Below are 21663 nucleotides of genomic sequence, written 5' to 3'. Positions count from 1 at the left end.
GCGTCCAGGTGGGTTCAAATGTCTCCAGAGACGGAGACTCCACCACCTCTCTGGGCAGCCTGTGCCAGGGCTCTGCCACCCTCACAGCAAAGAAGTTCCTCCTCATGTTTAGGTGGAACTTCCTATGTTCAGGTTTGTGCCTGTTACCTCTTGTCCTGGCGCCGGGCACCACTGAGAAGAGTCTGGCCCTGTCCTCCCGACACCCACCCTTTAAGCACCCTTTAAGCATCTCCGGGAGGCCTGCCTGCTGTGGGTCTGTGCTGGGCTCTGCGGCGTGGGGAAAGGAAAGGGCTTCTCCAAATCCTCCGTCCCTCTCAGCTGACTGCCCGGTTTTGTGTTTGATTGTGAAAGATGGAGAAACACGTGCGCAGTCCATCAGGAGCAGTTCAGAGCTGCGTTTCCAACAGCCATGCGGTATTTCGGTGTCATTTTCTCTCGTCTGCTTGCAAAACCTCTTGTATTTTGGATTTGCTGCTAAAGATGAGAAATCGTGCCGCATTGCACGCTGGACCCGGCTGCAGCCTTGGATTTTGGAACGCTGACGCTCTGCCTCTGCCCTGGGAGTTTATTTTCCGCTCACATTCCTCCTTGTCTCAGTTTTGCAGGAACATTAATTTCTCCTGGTTGGGGAGGCTGGAGAAGCTGAGCTCATCAAAGGACAGCCAAGCCAGGGTGGTCAGGGCTACTGAGCTGATTTTTCTCCTCCTGGAATAGCTGGGCTTGTTTTCCTGGGATCAACGACAGTGCTTTCATAAGAGGCTTTAAAGACAGAGAGGACCTGAATTTGTGGGACTCCCATTTTAGCTGCATATCTCATTTTAAACACACCGTGAGGAATATATGAAGAGCTGGCAGTGGTCAGAGGGTGTGCGGGAGAGGATGCCTGGGGAAGCGTAAGAAACAGTAAATATACAGTGAGCGTTCCCTTGAATATTCTCTTAATATCTTGCAATCTGTGGCTCCAGCACTCTCCATGCCGGAGGCAGTAGCTTTGAAGTTAATAGCCTTGGATGGATTTTTTCTTCCGTGAATTTGTTACGTGGGGTGATAAAAATCAGATAAATGAGGAGATTGCACAAATAGGGGCCAGTGGTAGGCTGGAAGAGGGACGGGCAGCAGGAGAAAATGCTGACTCATGGAAACGGGAGTTGGCAACGCGCAGGGCGAGGAGCTGGTGGGGAAGTGCCAAAGGAGTCAACGGAAGAACAGCGATGTTTGTGTCCAAAACCAGGAACCCGGCGCCAAAGAAAGGAAGCAGAACAAGGACATGGAGTGGCAGAATAACCACGACTGCATCCCAGGCGTATCTCTTACAAAAGGCCCATGCCCTTACAAAAAATAGCCCTTTTCCCCATGCCGGGATGCTGCTCGCCGCGGCACGAGGCGTGCTGGCTGTGCCGGCGGCAGGGGGTTCTTCTCTTGCTCACTGACCGAGCGGGAGGCGATGCTATTTCTGTCTTGCTTTTGACACGCAGTGAGGGCACTGCGGAAGAGCAGCCTATGGAAAATAACTCTTTTCTGTGAGGGAGCCGATTCCCTTGAAAGCGGATGGCAGAGGAGAAAATGGATTGGAAATGACAGGCTTCATTTCCAAGTGGTGCGGATTGGGAAGTTAAGGAAACTAATTACCGAAGTCAGCTGGAACAAACAGCTAAAGGGCTTTGACATGGTGGAGGCTTGGTGACAACGATTTCAAATGAAGGAGGAGCGGGGGGGTTAATATATCCAAGATAGCAGGAGAGCTGGGGTAGTTTCACCTCGGAAATAGGTGTCTGCAAAGGAAGGGAGTGGTTTTCAGAGATGGCTTTTGTGAAGCAAACCCAGCAGCGGGACCCATATCTGCTGCAGATGGGGCAGTCACTGCAGGGACATCTTGAAATTGTACGCGTTTTATACATCTTGGAATCGTGTATGTTTCAAAATTGGTCATGAGACCGCCTGTTTCCAAAGGCCACCTGAGACCTCCTGCTCACGGGGCCACCTGGTAAATTCCTCCTCCCTGTCTGGCTCTCCGCAGGGATTATAAACCAAGGCTGAGCTTAGACTTTGGCACCTTCCCCAGGGCTGGCGTGGGGGAAGCCCTCTTGGCCGGTCGGTGCCAGGCCGTGCGGCGAGGCACCAGCAGCCCAAGCCGCATTGCAGAGCAGCCGCTGCAGCGTCTGTCGTCCTCACCGCGGTTTGATTTACTGTCCCCCAAATGGCTTCCTGCAAGTTTTCCGCAGGACTTTAAAGACTGCGCTGAATGCCGGGTGCTCCAGGGGGGATTTTTGACTGCGTGACCCACTTAGCAGCCTGGCTGGGCACCTCTCCCTGCAAAAGATGGTGCAGCTCTCTGTTGCTTTTTGAAGTTTTCGGGTGAAAAAGCAGCAGCTTGCTTGCAGCTGCCACGCTGAGGCTTTTCTTTGTTTGCTCGTTCTCAATGCGTCCTGAAGAAACTGTATTTTGGGCTCTACCTGCCAAAAGAGGTGACAGATGACGATGATTTCCCTGTGACGGAGGCTTCAAAGCTGTTTGTCTGCTGCAGAGGGGAGCTGCGGTCTGCTCTCTGCCCCCAGCCTCCCTGCTGCTCTTCTCCTGCCTTGCTCTGGTTTTAGAACTTTTCCCCCATGGCCAAAGAACATGTCACTCGGCTTAATTTTTTTAGGGGCCAAGGATGCACTGGATCTTGGGGACGTGTCTGCCTGGACCCTCCCTGCCACCCCGCAGTGGCTGCTCTGCCTCGGCTCCTGCCAACTCCAGCTCACTGAAAACCTCCCTGACTGAGGGATGCTTTTGGATTTCGGCTCCTGCCGGCATTTCTGCTTGCCTTTATCAAGAAGAGTCACTTCAGGGGCAGCCTCGGTGTCTCTTCTCCCTAACGATTTCCTCAGCTCCCTTCAAAAAGCACCGTCCATGGGGGCCACGAGTGTGGCTGCAGCGCACAGTGCGGGAACCTTAAGGAACAGCGGAGTGGTTGATAAATGAAAAGCTATTTCATTATAGGAAATGAATGTTTAATGAGCGTGGGATGACGTCTAGACAGTCCTTCAGTTCCAGGCTCTATGCGGTCTTGGAGGAGGGTTCAGCCGATGCAGCCGGCGCCGGGGGGAAGGTTTGGCAAAGCTTTCCAGGGCCGTGAGGTCCCTGCGCGGGACAGATGTTCTGGCACAGCAAGGATCTCCTGCCTCCACATCTTCTTGCCGCAGATGCCCCTTGTGCCTCTCTGGGCAAAACCCCAAGGAGCCGCGGCCGCAGTGGGACGTGCTGGCAGGGAGGGAGGCTTGGCTGCGTGCCTGGCCCCAGCCTGGAGCACACAGTCACGCTCTCCTGCTCCATGGCCGGGTGTCCTGCAACATCCAGGGAACTGGAAAGGTCTCTGCATGGTCTAGGGCATCCCAGCCTTTGCCACGTCACGGGCTCTGGAGTGATGGCAAGAAACCTGGGCTGAGCTGGGGACAGCCCAGTAGGGTGAGGGTGAGCGGTTGTAAGTCTTTGCACCCTGTCCCAATGAAGATGTTGTTTTACAGCTACAAAAAAGGGGTTTCTGATACTGAAATTCAGATGTAAGTCCCCAAAAGATCCCCCTGCCATGCTGGAAGTGCTAATTGTTCCCTGCAGAAACCCAGCGCTGACGATGTCAGAAGTCCTGGCTGCCTGACAGGGAGAGCAGGAGTACCTCAGCTCCTCCGCAAAAGCTCTCCAGCTCCTACCCCAGGCGCAGAGGTTGCTGCCTGAGGTTGCTCAGCCTGTCTCAGTGCAAGCAAGCACAGACAAGAAGCTTGAGGCCTCTCGGCAGCGTCAAGAAGATGGAAATAATGCATTTTGACTTCATCCCAGGGGCTGCCTGCTTGGCTCTGGGGATGGGTGAACCAGCCCAAGGCGCTGCCATGCAGGGCACGGGAGATGCTGGTAAGACCCCAGCCCGTGCACCCCCTTGCTCTGTCCCCCGTCAGCACCCGCAGCATCCCCTGCATGGCTGCCCAGCCCGAGGAATTGCTTCTTTGTTCCTGGAGCTGGCGATGGGGGGAATACTCTCTGGGAGTCCTCGCCGTCCCGTGGAAAGCTGCAGGGATGGGACCAATGCCGCAGGATCTGGTGCTGGGTCTCTGGGCCCAAGAGCACTGCACTGCGCAGGGTGCCTGGCTCCCAGGGGAGCTTCTTGGCTCCCCCAGGCCGCTGAGTTTGGGGAGCTCCTTGGTCCCTGGGCCTGCCCCATCCACCCTTGGGAGCATCCCCAAGGGGTTGGAGAGCAGGAGGGGGCACCCAGGCGCCTGGGGGCTGGGGCAGTAACTGCGCCTTTGTGCCTAGGGGAGGAAAAAAAAAAAAAACCTAGAGGAAAATAAATATATTTTTGCTTTGCCACAAGTGGAAAGCAGTACAATCTCTTCCCATGGGGCATTTCATCCAGCTTTCTGAAACCCTGGGATTTCTGCAGGGTGGACAACTACAAACCGCTCTGCCCAAGGCCGGTCAGCTTGTGGCACCTGCCGTCCCCTCCTGGTGGCTGAGGGCTGGCTGGACCTGGGGACACCACGTGAGTGGAGGGGGGGCTGGGTGTTATCTTTTGAGGGTGATTTTTTTTTTTTTGGATTTCAATATCTTTCAACTGTGTTTTCTTTCCCTGCTCTGTCAAGGCATTTCCATACAGGCATGAGAGGCTGGGAGAGCTGTGGCATGAGCATGGCAGCCATGCTAGGGGATTCGACGGGGTGGACTTTGTTGCACCGGTCTCTTGCCCTTTCTTTCCAATGGCCATGATTGAGAAGCAAAATTATAGTATTGGTCAACAGCGTAGTGAGTTTTAGCCAGTCTCAGACCTCCTAGAGTGTAGCAGCACCCGAGCACTGTGAGCTGCCTGTCTGACTTCTTGCTACGAGAAAGCTTGGGCAGCATTTCTTTGGTAGCCAAGGGATGTTTCGCTCGTAGCCTTGGCTTGCAAACTGCAGAAGCAGAGCTGCGCCCCGGGAAGGTCGCAGCCGCTCAGCAGCACAAGCAAAGATGTCGTGGGCACTGGGAGTGGGTCCTGCGAGACCTGCCAGGCTGCTGGGAAAACATCTGGCTGGGTCTTCCCAAGGTGCGTGGCGTGCTGCTGCCATATGGCAGCTGTGAGGCAATAGCTTGGCCACAAGCTTTGCTAACGCACAAAAATACTTTCTGGGAGCCTGCTTCGGCAGCGAGCCTGCGGCGAGCAGCTCTGAGCAGGAAGCAGTAACCACAAAGCTATATATACAGCTCCCGGCAGAGCTGCTGCCGCTTTTGATGTGACAAAATTAAGGTGGTGTTTTGCAAAGAACTCCGGCATGTCGCCTTCTTCCGCCGCTGAGGCTGACAGAGAGAGGGCAGAGCCCGAGGCCTGGCTCCGGGGAGGGCTCCTGGGCCAAACCGTGGGCGCTGGCGTGGGGAAGCAGGCGAGGAGCTCTCGTCGCCTCCCAAAGCTGCACTGTGCCGGAGGCCACTGTGTCCCTGAGCCATGGGGAGCACGTGTCTGGGGTGTCGTAGCTTGTGCTCTGCCCACCTGGCTCTTGCTGGCTCTTGAGCTGTGATGGAGCCCAGCCCTGAATGCCACTCATCCTCCAAAGGACAGGCGGCCCCTCGCCACCTCCTGAAATCAGCCTCCACATTCCACCCTGCCCCTTCCCCGCCCTGCCAGCCTCCCCGCGGCCAGGCTGGGCTCGCTGCGGGGCCGGGGCGGGCGGGAGCTGCGGTCGGTCCCTCTCCCTGGGGAGGCGAAGCCCTGCCTTGCCTCTCCCGCACTGTTTTGCAGAGCGGGGTTGACTACGGCTTCCTCATGAGCCAGAACACGAAGCTCCTGAGCGCGCTGGAGGACCTGCGGCACCGCTGCTCCAGCCTGGCCGAGGAGAACAGCTTGCTGGTGAGCAGAGGATGGCCCTGGCCGGGTGCTGGGTCGGCTGCTGGCACGGGATGCTCCGTGGGGAGGGAGTCACAGAATCATAAAATCACAGAATGGTTTGGGTTGGAAGGGACCTTGAAGATCATTTAGCTCCAGCCCCTCTGCCCTGGGCAGGGACACCTCCCACCAGCCCAGGTTGCTCCAAGCCCCGTCCAACCTGCCCTTGAACCCCTCCAGGGATGGGGCAGCCACAGCTTCTCCGGGCAACCTGGGCCAGGGGCTCACCACCCTCACAGCAAAGAGTTTCTTCCTCACATCTCATCTAAATCTCCCCCCTTCCAGTTTAAAACCATTCCCCCTCGTCCCATGGCACCCCTCCCTGATCCAGAGTCCCTCCCCAGCTTTCCTGGAGCCCCTTTAGGGACTGGAAGGGGCTGGAAGGTCTCCCCGGAGCCTTCTCTTCTCCAGGCTGAACCCCCCCAGCTCTCTCAGCCTGTCCTCACAGCAGAGGGGCTCCAGCCCCCCCAGCATCTCCAGGGCCTCCTCTGGCCCCGCTCCAACAGCTCCATGTCCTTCTGATGTTGGGGGTGCCGGTGGAGTGAGCTGCCATCTGCTGCCAACTCCAAGAGAAGCTGGCACACGGGATCGGCTGGGCAGAGCCAGGGGGGAGAGAGGGCCTGCATGTTTTTGGGTCCCCTGGGTGCCTTCACACTGCACCCATCATTGGCCCAAGCAGGACCCCTTCCTCGCGATGCAGAGTGGAACCAGGACCCTCGGCTGCCCTCTCTGCCATCTTTGCCTGGTGCTATTTGCCTGCTGGACACCACAAAAGGCTTTAACGCAGCCGCCCATGAGAGCAGGCAGAGAGCAGGGCAGCGGCGAGCTGACGGCAGGGGAGGGGGAAGTCGCTCTTGTTTCCTCTTTTAATTGGAAAAGCAGAAACACTGATTCACTCGGCCTCGGCTGCGGGTGACAGCGCAGCACTGCCCCCTGCTCCCACGGGAGCTCGGCACCCGCCTCCTCCCCAGCTGCACCCCCGGCACCCAGAGCCTCGCCAGGCAGCCACAGCCTGGGCCACCCGTTCTGCACCGCTCCCCCATCCCTGGCTCCCCAGGCCTGCAGTGGGCAGCCAGGATCTCGGGACATACAAAGAAGGGATGTTCCCCTCCGGCATCCTCTCTGGTGAGCATCAGCCCTTGTGCAGCCCTGTGGCGTGGGGATGCAGCCACACCGGGCCCCTGAAAACTTCATCGCTCAGCATTTCAGATGTATATCACCAATTCAAAATGCATATTTTAGATAATTTTCTGACACGAAAAGCATAAATCCAGTATGGCCTGCATGTTCTGGGGTTAGCCCTTATCAGTCATCGTGTAAGCTCTCACCAAATCTTACTCTCAAAAACCAGTCTTCTGGTTGAAGAAAAGCAGTGAAAGCAGCAAGCGCCCGTGGTGGGATCTCGCAGGGGTGGGGAGGGACATAATTGGAAGGATCGGCTGACCTGACATTTTTGCTGATGTGAAAAGACAGCGCAACACATCTGGGTACGACCTTGAGAGAATGAGCCGTCGGCAAGCGGCAGCTTATCGAAATGGACAGATAACAAATAAAAGGGGATTAAGCATGAACAGAATCAATAGGAAGAAAAAGGAAATTTGCTTTGCAAACATCATGAAGTCCTTTGCTGCTTTCTTCCCGTTCCCCCCAACTCATGCTTTGGTGTCATGATAAAAAGGACAGCGGCGAAGCTTGCAGTGCGCAGCACAAATCCGCAGCGGTGTGATGAGTCCTGTAACCCCAGGGAAATAAACTGGGAAGACTTTGGAAGAGAAAGCCCAAAGGGTGGGTGGCCAGGATGGAGTGATGCTGGAGATGTGCCAAGTCCCAGCTGGCAAAGGCAGAGCCTGCAACGAGAGAGTTGTGGCTGGAGAGGGACCATGTGGGGTGGCCTGGGGTGGGACGAGGAGCATCTCATGGGGACCAAGAGGTCACATTAACAAAAATACCAGGAAAACCACGGGTTTCAGTGACTGGAGAGGCAACAAGAGCAGAGGTCAGTGTTCAGTGGTTGGGACAGTCATAGGAGAACAGGCTGGGAAAAGCCCTGGGGGCACAGAGCAGGTCAGGCAGGGCCAGGGACTTGGCTTCCCCTAACACCCCCGGAGTGCAGCTTCAGGCTAGCGGGGGCTTCACCTCCAACCTCTCCTTCTGTTATCTAGCGCAGGAGCTGCTTCCCCCAGACGGAGGAGAAGGTGAAGCACCTCAAGAGGAAGAACGCGGAGCTGGCAGTGATTGCCAAACGCCTGGAGGAGAGAGCCCGGAAACTCCAGGAGGCAAACCTCAAAGTCGTGAGTGCCGGGGCTTGCTGCTGCGGGAAAGCTGAGCTAGGACAGCACCTCATCACCGGGACTTCTCGCTTGCTACTTCCATTGAGCTAGAAAGGCCTTTTCTTTCCCTTTTTCTTAAACTTACAGCAAACATGGTGTGCATGGTCAGCAGCAGGGCAAGAATCACGAAACCCAGCCATCACTGGGTTCCTTTTGCTTCATCGCTTCTTCTGCTCCTGCTGGGGGAGCTGGCTTTGAGCTATTTCTTCCCACTCGGTTTCTTGCTGTAAACGCACTGCCCTACCGTAAGGTGTTAGTTTAAGGTAATTAGCTCAGCTTTCCCTTGGCAAGTCATGAAAATAATTCATCTGACTTCACCGAAAAGAAACAGGAAGTATTTGAATAAGAAAAGGAGTGCGGTAAAGCAAAACAGGAAGGGGTGAGAGACTCTGCTCTGCCCCATCCACACCTCGCTTGTGTTGCTGTGCAAGCCGCATGGTTTTTTGCTTTCTCCAGCCCAACAGCAGCTTGTTGCAAACCCTGTAGCACCTGTCACGGTGCAGGAGTGGGGGGAGATGGCCGTAGGATGTGGGATGCTGGGCACAAGCCTTGCCTGAGCTTCCTAAAGGTGGATTACGGTGGAGTAAGGCAAAACCTTTCTTCCATTAGAAGGAAACCAGGGATGGTGATGGGGAGTTCAAGGCCTTTAGAACAGAAAGGAGGAAGTGAAAGCGTTGCTGAAGAGAAGGTAGGGGGTTTTCCTGGCACTGCCTGCCCTCTCTGTCCCCAGGCACCAGGGTTTTGGTACTTGCAGGGCAACAGTTGCTGCCAGATGGACTTGTCAGATACTATGCTAAGAGAAATCATTTGATATACATCCAACAGCTACGCAGACCCTCCAGCAACTATTCATATACTGGGTTGTTTTTTTTTTCACAAGTGAAACTTTGGGGTGGTGACAGTTTAAGACCTGTGCGAGCCCTGGGAGAACCAACTTGCTGGGCTCCTGGGCTGGTCCGGGTCTCCCAACTGCAGAAAGCGCTTGGGCGGCTGAGGCGCGTGGAGGGTGGGCTGGAGGCAGGACCAGGCAGCTGCCTGCCCAGAGAAGGGGCCCTGAGGAGCTGGGGTTAATCTGGCAGCGATTGCCTTTGATGCCTGGTACTCAGGTCCTGCGGATCCAGGGCCTGGCACGCAGCTTCTGCATGTTGGCGAGATGCTTGGGAAGACCTGGGGAGGAAAAGTTTGCACAGAGGATGCCACGTTCCTGATCAGGCAAGGGAGAGAGTCCCCCCTCGCCAAATTGTCAGGCTTTGTGTAGGTGAAAATGGCTGGAGAGGGAGAGGCAGGGTTTGGTAAACCCAGGGACTGGATGCGGCCTCACTGCCCAGAGGGTTGGGACGAGCCAGGGGCATGAGCTGCCCCTTCTCCAGCTCAGCGGAGCTGGTACCCAGTGGGAGAGCTGGACACAGGGATGGGGCGCCTGCTGAGTGCGGGCATCCCAGGGAGTCTCTGCCGGAGGCTGTGCCGAGCCAGCTGCCTGTCCCTGTCTGCCCTCCTCCCCCTGATGCACACTGCTGTCCATCCCCACCCTTGCTCTTCCCTCCCTTGCAGGGAGCATGTGGAGCTGAACTGCTTCTCCTGCTGAACACCTCCCAGTCCTCCCCTGCCGGCGTTGGCCCTCGCTGGGCTCTCTCTTGCCTCTCCTTTTGCCTGCCCGCCCCGAAGCCCTCTTTTCTGCTGCTTAGAAACCCAGAGAAGCTCCACTTCTCTTCCTGGTTTGGCCACCTCCATCCTTGCTCCCATGCTCATCTTTCCTGCCATCCTCCCCTCCTCTTCTCTGCTGCCTTTTCCTGTCTTTCCGCCTCCAACTTCATCCTGTTTATTCTGTCCTCCCCCCCAACTCTTGCCCTGCCTGCAGCCCCCTGTGCTGACCATACCCACGGGCCTCATCTGCTGAGCACCTTCTCCTTCCCACCCCTTCTCTGACCCACTTCTTCATCCAGCCTTTCCTTTTTCCTGCCACTTTTCCATAGGTCTGTCCTGCTCCTCTGTCTGCTTGTCTGTCCTTTGGGGCTAGGCTGGGTTTCTTGACAGTGCTCCCTGCCCGACGGCTGTTGGGGTGATGGGGTGGTTGTTAACGAACACCAGCACATGTAGCTTTCTCCCTTGCTGCTCTCTCTCTGGTGTAGGTAACTGCTCCGGTGCCTCTGAAGGGCTCCAGCCTGGAGCTGTGCAAAAAAGTGTTTGCCCGCCAGCGTGCCAAGGACCTGACAGAGCAAGCCAGTGCTCTCCTGGCAAAAGACAAGCAGATTGAAGCTCTGCAGCAGGAGTGCCGGGAGCTGCAGGCGAAACTTTTCGCAGGGAAGGTGAGACACTTTCTGGGACATCGCTCAGTGGCTAGGGACAAGCAGGGCAACAACAGTGATGGGAACCAGGCTCCAGGAAGCGGTGTGAGGGCAATTAGTCCCAAGCGCAGGCTGAAAACAGAGGGCATTTGGTGCATGAGCTGGATGGGTGACATTGTGTGAGTGTGTGGCAGAGGTGGTTCTGACCCCTCCAGAACAGTTTGCCAGGGGACACCCCGGTTGTCCCTCCATGAATTCATGGGTCTGTGCTGCCATTTTCAGCAGGGACTAAAACTCCCTCCCTGGTAAGCCCCAAGAAGCCACAGACACAGGACGATTTTTCACAGTGCTGAAGTCAAGCAAGCTGTAGAAGCAGGACCTCCTGTTAAAGTGTTTCTCTGGGAAGTAAACCAGCTGAGCACATTCCCAAGAAACAGTCTAAATCTCATGTCTTGAGCTGCAGCTTTCTCAGCGCTCACAGCCACCACGAGACTGGCTATAACTAGGTGCATCCTTGTACGACTACGACTAAGGGTACAAATCATTAGACAAGGGTGGGCGTTCATGAAAGCATCTACAGCGCTGATGCCTGCACCAGGGCTGGTGACCTACATTCCCCTTAGCACCAGCACAGGACTTGCTGATACAAATGGTGGGATAAAAGGGATAATTCAGCTCATCCTGAGACAGGTATCTAAAACTGGTCAGACGTGTCGCTCCCTCAAAGCGTTTCTCTGCAATGACTCTGAAAGGAGTCTCTGCAGACATCTGAAGCTAGGTGAAATGGTTCCCACTCAAGATGACTAAAGCAACCTGTTCTGGGCATATCAGATACGTCTTTTGTTCACGAGCTGGACGTTTTCAGTTTGGGTCAGTTAATAAACGCACGAGCAGCTCAGTAACGCTCGCACTGGGTTCTCCCTGTTTTGCTAATGCAGATGTGGTCAAGTGCAACCCTACGTTCCTGCACCCAGCTGAGCTGAATGAGTACTTACATTTCTATCTACCCTACTTACAAGATATTTAGGTGACAAATACTTCCTCCCTGAAAGCAGCTTTGTTTCTGTCCCTGAGCTCCCCATGTGTTCATTTTAAATATAGGTTTGAAGGTGGATTCTCAGTCTTTCCTTAAGGTAGATTTAGTCAGGACAAGAACGAGCGGGTGTCGTCTGCTGTTTGTACAGAGCCGCGCTGCTGATCCCGTCTGGCATTAAACCACAGCAGAAAGTGACCCAGGTCTGACCGAGCACTGCGGTGGCAGCAAGAAGAAATTTCCTTCCCGTCCCCTTGATTTCTCACTGCAGGCCCCCACAGAACGGGGAACAGACCCTCTCCAAAGCACTCTGTTTTTCATAGCAGAGCATGCTGGGCAACCTGAATCTGCCAGGGACAGGAGAGTGACAAATTGTGGAGGAATGTGACAAAAGCGGGTGAGCAAGACTCATTGCTGACCAAGGAGATACACATGGGTGCAATCCTCAGGGTTGATGAGTTCAGCCGCTGCCTTGCGAGGGCCTGGGTGGCCCCCGTGGCTCAGGAGGTGACACCGTCTGTCTGTGTAACTGCCGAGGCACCAGTGACAGGGGCATCGATAGATGGGCAGGGAATCCACAGAGAAGAGATAGCAAGAGAGGAAATCATTCTGTCTGATCTTGGTTTTCCCATTTCTCTTCCAAGCAAGCTGCTCATTAAATTTTAATTTTCAGCTAGTTAAAATTCAAAATTCACCTAATCTGTCTGCACCATGCAAAATGCATTATGCCAATGAAGGGGTTTATATGCAGAGATATTATGTGCACAGTCAAGAGTTTGTAACCAAATCAATTTTAATCTAGGCTATTTAAATCGGCACAAATTTTTCAGCAGCTATGAAATTAATCTACTAGGTTCCTACCCAGTGGCAGGACAGACACCCTGCACCCAGTAACGGCTTTGTTTTGCAAAGTCGGGGCTCTTAAGATAAAATGATTTCCTGTGATCATGCTCTGGTGATGGACTTCCAAACAAACCCCAGCTCCAGCTCAAACCAGGCTGCAATTTCTTGCAGCAGAGATTCTTGGAAGTGGGGGATTGCGGGGAACAGCAAGGCAGCTGCAGGGGATGCGTATAATAGAAACTGTGAGTGGAGGACTGAGGTTTTTTTCTACTCCCTTGTTCTCTCAGGCTTCAGAGGCTGTCTGTTGGGAATAGCTGCCTTTTTTTGGTGGGGGAAGGGAGATTTTATACAGCCAGCCACAGCCAATTTTGTTTAAAGAACTACTATCCTGATAACCTGAACATGGGTCTGGCACAGAGGAGGCCCAGCTGCTCACTTCTTGAATCTGTCGTCAGTTCCCATTAATGCTGCCTCAGTTTCCCCCTTGTAGCATGAGAGTAACCATGATTTTCTACATAAATTGCATTTATGAGGCAGGCGCTATTTTTAGGACAAGTAAGAAGTGAACGGGGCAGCAGATTAAATTTGTCCTGGATACCAACTATCTGTTGAATTCACTGGCTTAGGAGCTTCCCAGAGGAACGAGCAATGTCTCCTCCAGCAGCATATTCGTAAAGACAGGTTTTCATAACCAGCTTTTGTACGTATGTATGGACATGCAGGTATGTGTTTCTTCAGCTGCCTGAAATCTAAAAACCTTTGAAAAACTAACAAGCTGGTGACATATCGTGAGAGTAAGATTGCACTTGGATTCCTTCAAAAGCTGCTGGTTTTGGGTCCAGAGTGGACACAAGTGACCACTTTTGCTAAAGATAGCAGCCCATCCACACATACTCTCTCCAAAGAGGTTAGACATCAAGAACGTTTGAAAAACAAACATTATCCTCAGCAAGAACTGAACAATTCCCAGATGTTCTTCATTCTTTCCAGCATTTAAAGCCCTAACCACCATGCATGCGTAGGGCTGCAGAGGATGCCAGCACCCACACCAAGGAGGTAAACCAGCTAAGGCTCTCATTTGGCTGGGAAATTAAACTATATTATCCTGGCACGCTCTCTGCTGGCAAGCACCGAGAAAGCACACACTCAGAAAAGCCCTTTTGCTTTGTGCTGGGGTACCTGCAGAAGCATTACAGGCTAGTTTTTATCTGCGGGAGAAATAACATACTCGCATAAGGGATGCAAAGTGACTGCTTTTGAGGCTTTGGAGACCCAGGAAACAGAAATCTTTGTCTGCCACTTTTTGCTAGTGTGTCTCTTCAGTAAGGCTTTTGGATTTTGCATGTTAAATCACCACCCCGTCCTGTTCCACCTTTTAGAGTTTGTCAGCGACAGGGTGTTGTGTTTGCATTTCCTGCAGGATGACCCTCGCTGCCTGAACATCATCGAGTTTGATCGCCTGCTGCGGGAGTCCCAGCGAGAGGTGTTACGTCTGCAGAGACAGATCGCGCTGAAGAATTTCAAGGATTGTCTACGGTCCTCTCAGACCCGTTCCGGCAATGCTTTGCCGAGCGCTGCCACGCGCCCGGGACCACCCGTACCAACGCCAAACACCTGCATCACCGGCTCACCGCTGCCACAGGAGGCTTGCCCGGGAGAGCCGGCGCTAGGAGGGGAAGCACACAGGCAGGTGAGACAGGTGGGCCAGCCATCTGAAAGTTTTGCTACTTAATTACTCCATTAATTGCTGTTCTTCGGAAGCTTCTTAGAGCGTGTGAGCACTGCGGCTCGCCGCCGCTGCGAGGAGGTGCTGTGCTGGTGTCTCGAATGCCCCATTCAAGCACCAGGTCTCACCGGGGACACGGACGCGAGGGGGTCAAGTCCTGCTCGTCTTCCCCGGCACGGGTCTCTGCGCTGTGTCTTCCAGCCTAGGAAACCAGGCAACATCTCTTTTTGCCCCCGTTTGCTGAAAACACACGTTTTCGGTGTTGGCAGTGGTTCAGCCGTTGGTTCCCAGCGGGTGAGGGATGGGCACACACGGCCGCGGCTCCATGACTGTCTCCGTCCCCATTCCCTGCCAGGGACAGGCCCGTCCCCGCCTGGCCGCCCCCGGGACCGGTCGCCCCTCCGCGGCCGCAGTGGTACGGCCCGGCACGTACCGGCCGCCGCCGGGCGCCGCCTCCCCGCTGGCGGCCGCGCAGCGGGCAGGTAAGGGCCGGGCCGGGCCTCCCGCGGGGCCCCTCATAGGACTGGGCCGGGGGCGGCTGCGGCGCCGCCTGCGCCGGGGGCTGGGGCGGGCGGGCCTGAGGCACCGCCGGGCAAGCGCCTCTCCCGCCCGCGGGGCCGGGCCGCTGCCGGGCCGCCGGGCCAGGCCCGCCGGGGCCTCCGCTGCCTGCGGGGTCGGGTAGCCGGGCTGCCCCTCCGCGCTTGGGGCCGAAAGCGGCGGCGAGAGGGCCGGGACAGGCCGAGGGGCTCAGCCCGCCCTGGGGGCCGAGGCCTGGGCCGGTCCTGGTGGGTGGCTCTGGGCCAGGGCCGGGGGCGAGGGGCCGGCGGAGGCCTCCCGGCTGCCCGCGGGGTGTGCGTGAGGCCGGGGCTGGGCTGTTCCCGGTGCCCCCCGGCTCCGGCGGTCTGGGGGTGTCCGAGGCGGGGGCGGCAGCGCGGGGTGCGGGCTCCTGGTGGGGCTGCCCGGCGTGGGGTGGCCTGGTGTGTGTTCACCCGGTTTATTATCAGAGTTTTCGGTACCTGCGTTGTCCCGGGGCAGAGTTTCACGTCTGTAGGCGGTGTGAGGATGGGCTGCTTGTCTTCTGAATTCCCACCAGCTGCTCTCCTGTATTGCTCCCCGGCTCTCACAGAAGACGTATTGAATATTCATTCATTCCTTGTTGGTCTTTTCCAATTCACTTGTGAGTTTATAGGCCCCTCTCCTTCAGCCATTTTTTATTTTTTTTTATTTTTTAATTTCTTTATAGCCTCTTCCATTATTCAGCGTTAATCATCTTTGTCTCCTTCCTTTGTACATTTTCTCTCTCGTTTTTGTGTTGGGGGAAGCAGCACTGCCCGCAGTATCCCAGACACTGTGTCATTGATTTATATGGTGGCATAATGAAGTTTTCACTCCCTTTCTCAATAGATCTCTGTGCCTTTTTGTCTAAGCACTGGGTTCTATTAAAACATCATTTGTCTGATGGCCTTCTGTAATCTCTCAGTGTCATGAGGCTCTTTCACCATTTGTCCCTTGGCTACGTGGAGAGCACGGTTCTTGCTGCCTCTCTTTTAGTCCTCTTGTTTTTACTACATATTTACCTGAGAGAAAACCTTCGTCCTCATCCCGTGGTGGCTCAGTGTCTGCAGAAGCCTTTCAAAGTACTGTAGCTGAATGGGTTCAGAGCACCCAAGCAGATCGTACCGTTTGCTTGCTGACACCTTAGAAAAACTCTTTATAGATTTGTTTGTTTTTTTTTTTTTTTTTCTCCCAATGTGCGTTTGGGGTTTTTTTAAGTATCTGCCTAATCTTTGTTCTAGTGTTTATCAGTTTGCCCAGAACAGGTGTCAAATGTACTTGTCTCTGTCTCCCCAGATCTCTACCAGAGTACTCTTTAAAACTTGACATTTGCCAGCTTCCAGTTATTTCGTATTAAGGCGATGTTGGAGAAGTGACACGCTGCATGTCTTGATGCAGTTACTGCTGACGTGAGAGATTCAGTTCATGTCGAAGGGGGGTTTTGAACCCTTGGGTGAATATTATCTGATCTTGGTGATTTGTTACTGTTTATTTTGTTGTCTTCCGCAGTTGTTCTTACAGACAGTTCAGTTTGAGAGAGAGCCTCATCTCGGTTCTTCGTAGTTTGAAGTTTCTGCCCTGGTGGCCCCTCAGCCCCCAATTCCTCCATGATGTGGAGGGATGTCTTCCTCGAATGGCCCTTCCATACCTTGGTTTTCCATTGACCCTGTGGATTCTGTCAGACAGGAACATGTATTACGGTCTTTCTCATGGATATTTTTTATTTCTCTGATTCGGGAGAGTCTGTCCTTGTTGTCAAAAGATTTTCTGGCTGATAAATAGCGACAAGACCAAGCCCGACAGCAGTAGCGAAGGGGGAGCAAGGAGGCTGTTGCCAGTCTCTTGGCTGAAGCCCGTAGCTGGGAACACCCCAGGCTCAACGGGCTGTATTCCTGCGGGTGCAGTGGTGCTGTGCTGAGGATGAAGTCAGCTCTTGGGGCAGTAACCACGGTTATTGCAATTAAAAGGAATTACGTTGCCCTTCTATCCTGTTCCCCAGCACAGTGTGTCAGTGCAGTATTCCCTGGCTTTCAAAGAACTTCCTCAGAGTATAAAGAGCGAGCTTCTCCTCTAAGCGTCCTTGGAAAATCCCATTTCTCTTTTCTCCTTCTGATTTCTTTACTGCTTTATGTAGGGTTTTGAGGTGATGCTTATCTCTAATGACAAATCATAATTTAGCAGGGATTTCTTTCAGTGGCGGTGCTGGCTTGAAACAGCCTCTTGCTCACCGCTGCTTGTTCCCACTGCCCCTTCAGTTGTGTTGGTGCAACTCATGTTGAGCAGTGGGATGTGATTGATCTGAATTAAAAACAACCTAGCAAACCCAGCCTTCCTCCCCCGTTGTCCTGAAACCTGCATCGGTTTTCTGGTCTGGCTCTGCCTGACCTTGCACAGCTGAAGGAATAGGCCACGGTTAGGTGGAAAATGCTGTAGCAATTCATTTGGGGCAGGACTTTTGCGATGATCATAGAATCGTAGAATTGCCTCGGTTGGAAGGGACCTTTCAGATCATCGAGTCCAACCACCAACGTAACAAAAGCCACCACTAAACCACGTCCCTCAGCACCATGTCTACCCATCTTTTAAATAACTCCAGGGATGGTGATTCCACCACTTCCTTGGGCAGCCAGTTCCAATGCTTGATAATCCTTTCGGTGTAAAAATTTTTCCTAAGATCTGATCTAAACATCTCCTGGTGCAACTTGAGGCCATTTCCTATCACTTGTTACCTGGGAGAAGAGACCGACCTCCCCCTTCGCTACACCCTCCTTTCAGGTTGCTTTTCAGATCCTTCCTGGGTGCCAAGGGCAGAGCTTTCTAGAAAGTCTACGACATTTTTAATTCACTCTGTTGCGTGCTTTATGCTCCTGGTCATTTGCCAAAGTACAGGTACTTCTGCGCCTGCTGTCTGTTGGACTGTAGCTGGTATAGCCTGGCCGTGCTCATCAGTTGTGCAGCCCCAGCCTGCGCTCTCGGCAGGGGCTCTGCCCACTTTGGTGCCCCCCACGGGCAGCACTGGGGGTGGAAAGCAGCTGTCGTACACTGATTTTTCGCTGCGTGGTTGAACAAATTCCACGCACCTGGCTCATTCATCGAGCATCTTCCAGTCCCTGCTGTGAAGGAGGTGGCACAGCTCCAGGTCACAGCTCTCTCTGTGATGTGTGCCAGTCTCGTTTATCGGTTGTTTAATACGGTGTTGAGTCTGGGCTCTGTGGAAAAATAACAGTATATGAGCATGTGGCTGGGGGGCATGTCTTTGTTCTTGGGGGAAAATTAGGTCCACGTGGGCAAATTTATGATTTTGTAATTTTTTGTAAGTTGCCTTTAATTAGGAATGTCATCATTTTGTTTAGCTTTTTGTTGGGAAGTGATCACAAACCAGCAAATTTGTCTTGCGTATCTATTTGCCAGAGAGCATGACTTGCGAAGCACAGTGCATGGTACTTGTGCAGCGGGTATCTAACCTTAGCCGGTATCCACTAGCATTCCTAATTTCATTAAACTTGACTAAAATGCAACAGTTTCAGCTTGTGAGGAAGCATAATTTTAGAGGGGAGGTGTGAAATATAGATTTGAAACTTAGTATGTGCCAGGTGGTTTAAAAAAAAAAAAAGCCTCAGAAACATTTATATGTGGATATTCCAGAGTTAAATCCTTGTTTCACAATGTGTCTGAAAGCTCCCAGGGGCTGTGGCTCACAAGGTACTGTGGCTTGGGTGGAGGATCTCAAGATTTCCAGCTGCCAGATGGTTCTTGGACTGCCAGATTCCCATGTGAACCGTATTTCATGGGTAGTAGGGGACCTCTCAGCCGCACTGCAGGATGGTGGCTTCAGGATTTTCCTTGTAGCAGAAAATATGAAAACTTTGGTAGCCGGGGCTTGGGTGTAGGCTCTTAGGGTTTTCTGGCTTTCAGCAGTGGAGCCACTAATATAGACGTAGTTAAAACCAGGGTTTCAAGCCTAAAGTAGGTAAAAGAAATGTTGGTTTAGGTGTAGTGCTAAGACACCATCCTAATGGCCGACTGTAAAGGGAGCGCAGAGTTAGTACCGTAGACCCCTCAGTACGGTGGGTGTTCAGCGTGAAATGAGAAATTCCACTTCTAACAAAGGTTAGAGGCTGAGATGGAGTCACAAAATCCTGCTGTTTGTTTGCTGGCTTTGATGATCCTAAAGATCTCCTGTCCCTAAAATCTATTTATCAAAAATAACTTTAAATTCAATGTTTGAAATATTAGCAGAGCCGCTTTCCTCTCTTTACCTCAGGCCTTGCCCTGCTGTCAGGGATTACTCTAGGCAGACAATGTCGAGTCAAATGTCAGTTGAGAGCGGAAATTCAGAGGATTAAAGGTGTGTTTGTCTGTAGTCCAAATTAAAAGTCATTTTGTTAGAAATTTGGATACAAACATGTACAGAAAAGTGTCTCCTTTCATCTGGTTTGATGGTGGCACATAAGCCATAGCACATCTGCAGCCATTTCAGTCCTCCTCAGCTCCCAGCTGAGGTGGGATGCTCCATTTCTTGGCATTTTCTGTCTGCTCTTCCCTGCCTTTAGATTCTGACATCTTCACTGATTTGTACTTTCTGCTGTTTATGAGGGTTGTGTCCTCCCTTCTGACTGTCTTCCGTCTTCTTTTTATTGCTTTGGAGAGGGCCAAGAAAGGTGTCGCTGATGCTTCTCATTGAAACCTTAGATGAGGCATGAAGGCACTCAGATTTGAGAGCTTTCTGGAGCCCGCTGTTGCGTGGGGGTTGTTTGGTCAAGCTGGCTTGATTGGTCCTGCCTGGGCTCCAGAAGACTCCCAGCACAGGTCTCTGGTGATCTCTGAGAGATCCCTGGCATGGTGTCCACCTTTCTCCATGTCCAGTTGTGAAGTTCAGAGGTCAGGGGTTTTCACGTGGAATGTTGCTGTCCCAGGCAGTACTGCCAGGAGAGCCCCTTCTCCTTTGGTGTGCATGGTGTGCTTTGTGGTGCTGGCTGTCCCTCGGCTCTCTGACATCTCACTTGCTTTCCAGGTGGAACCGGGTGTGCAACCACTGGGACCTGCCTCTGAAGGACATGAAAATTTCCCTCCCAAAAATGCAGTAACAGACCAAGAGAGCAGACAACAGATACAGCAGCTGGTGAGTCGTACCCCTGGTTTTGGGTAAGGGAGTGCTATATTTTTTTTTCTTGGGGTTTTCACCCCTGGAATCCAGGCCAAGATTTTGGGAACTGAAGTCTTTTATGTACAACTGCCGTGCAAAAGTGGGGAGCTTGGGGTGTCAGTGGAAAAACACAGGCTGTCTGCGTGGAGAGTGTTGCTGGGTGACAGTTCCAGGCTTGTGGGGGAACATGTCACGTTAAAATGAGAGGGAAACACATCAATAGATTCTGTGCTGTGTTTGGTTTAGTCTTATTTAAAGCCTGAACAGATATGACTGACCTGGGACAGCTGTTCTGTGAGGAATACGTCTGCTGTGAATTACTGCAGCAAATAAGGACAGTTCACAGTGAGGTTTAGCAGTTCTTACCAATCTGGGGAACCAAGAGTGGTAGCGAGTAACTGCAGATAAAGGTACATAACCAGAGGATGTCTGCACTCTGCTAGATGTCATTTGGATTGGAATAGGAACTAAGCTAGCACAGCTAAGATTTCAAGCTGATTATTTTGCACAGCTCTGTCTTTTTGTCTCCCGCATCCTGTCCTCCGTCCTATTCTATACAAATGGGAAGTCTGTGCAAATGGGAAATGGAGAACTGTTTCCAGAAGATGAAAGGCTTGGGGAAGAGAGGAATAGCTGTTTCACTTCGTTTCTATATTGTTTATGTTTGTCACAAAGAGATTTTGTTAAGAAAATAAAAGTAGCTAATACAGCATTGGGTTCTTAGAAGCTGGGTGTGAATTTCTTATGCATTGTAAGAATGTGGATTTGCTGATCTACTTATGCTTGTTTCATGCAGGAATTTGAACTCAAGAAAAAGCGCAAAAAATGTGAAAACCTTGAGCATGAAGTGAGGAAAAAGCATAAAAGATGCAAAGAATTGGTAAGTGTTCTTGTTGCCTACTGTTGTAAGCATAATGGTAGAAGAGGATCTAGGTTGATGTGCGCCTCTCTTGGATTCTCTTGAGTTTATCTTAATAATGAATCACCAGTCTTTCTCTTAATTTGAGCAGCGTCACAAATTTTGGGCTCCAGCCCTCGAGGCTGCAATTGCTTATTTAGTCTTTCAGCTAGCCGTGGGTTGAATATAGCCACATAAATCACTGGGTGAAACTCCATGGCCTTTGCTAGTTTGAGGAGACGTACCGTTTTTACACGTACTCCAGACAAGTATTGAAAGATTTCTGCATCTTGAGATGGTAGTTACACAAACCCACCTTCCTTTTCTTGTGCTCCTTATTTGTTGGATGAAATCTTGCATTTGTTTAATTTCATGGAGGTTTAGCAGGTCATACCGCAGCATCTGTATTTCTCCCTTCTGTTTCTACTTTGCTGAGCAGCACTGGTGGCATTAGTGACTATGACAACACATAGTTTCAGCCAAGGGTGCTTGCCTTCTGAATAGATGTTTTATGTCTTGCTCAAATCTCAGTTCAGGTCAGTTCTAACGCGTAGCTCAGACTCATATGCAGTTCATAGTGCCTCATTGTCTGGGTTAGAATGGAATGTTTAAGGAATAAGTTGGTCATTGTGTGTTGTTAGACAGCAGCTTTTCAAGGTCAAGAAGGGACTAACTCACCTTGAAGTACTGGGACTGAGACTCTACATGCACAGGGAATTAGCTCTTGGGACAGCCAGAGAATATTTAATGATCCATAAAGCATTGGGACAGGGAAATGCGCATGTGTATATGTGGAGCTGCGTGGGATTATGGAACTATTAAAGTGCTCTACTGCCATATGAAGTTGCTGCAGACGAACTGGACCTGACAAATTCAGTCAGCGTCTCTCCGTATGTCCATGGTCTGCTGCCTGCTCAGAGACAATATTCTCTAAGGCAGGGTGATAGCTGGCTCGTGTTG

General features: G+C 52.5%; 1 protein-coding gene across 11 annotated transcripts in view; it reads left to right on the top strand.

The window, feature by feature from the left end:
* The first annotated feature begins 5755 nt into the window (after positions 1-5755).
* The window catches only part of TSPOAP1 (TSPO associated protein 1), a 61409-nt gene continuing 45501 nt past the window's right edge, over positions 5756-21663 (top strand). For 10 of the 11 annotated variants that reach the window (XR_008467663.1, XR_008467664.1, XR_008467665.1 and 7 more), the window contains exons 1-6: positions 5756-5851; positions 8050-8178; positions 10347-10523; positions 13799-14068; positions 19674-19781; positions 20602-20685. Coding sequence is in view for 6 of the 11 variants with exons in the window: in XM_054208614.1 (XP_054064589.1) it covers positions 5768-5851; positions 8050-8178; positions 10347-10523; positions 13799-14068; positions 19674-19781; positions 20602-20685 (852 nt within the window). In the remaining 5 variants the exon portion in view is untranslated. Of the gene's footprint in view, positions 5852-8049; positions 8179-10346; positions 10524-13798; positions 14069-14481; positions 14587-19673; positions 19782-20601; positions 20686-21663 lie in introns of those variants that run through there. The other variant, XM_054208617.1, reaches the window with a different exon arrangement.

Source organism: Rissa tridactyla, chromosome 7 (assembly GCF_028500815.1).
Source record: "Rissa tridactyla isolate bRisTri1 chromosome 7, bRisTri1.patW.cur.20221130, whole genome shotgun sequence".
Taxonomy (NCBI): Eukaryota; Metazoa; Chordata; class Aves; order Charadriiformes; family Laridae; genus Rissa; species Rissa tridactyla.
This window is presented reverse-complemented; position numbering and strand designations above follow the sequence as displayed.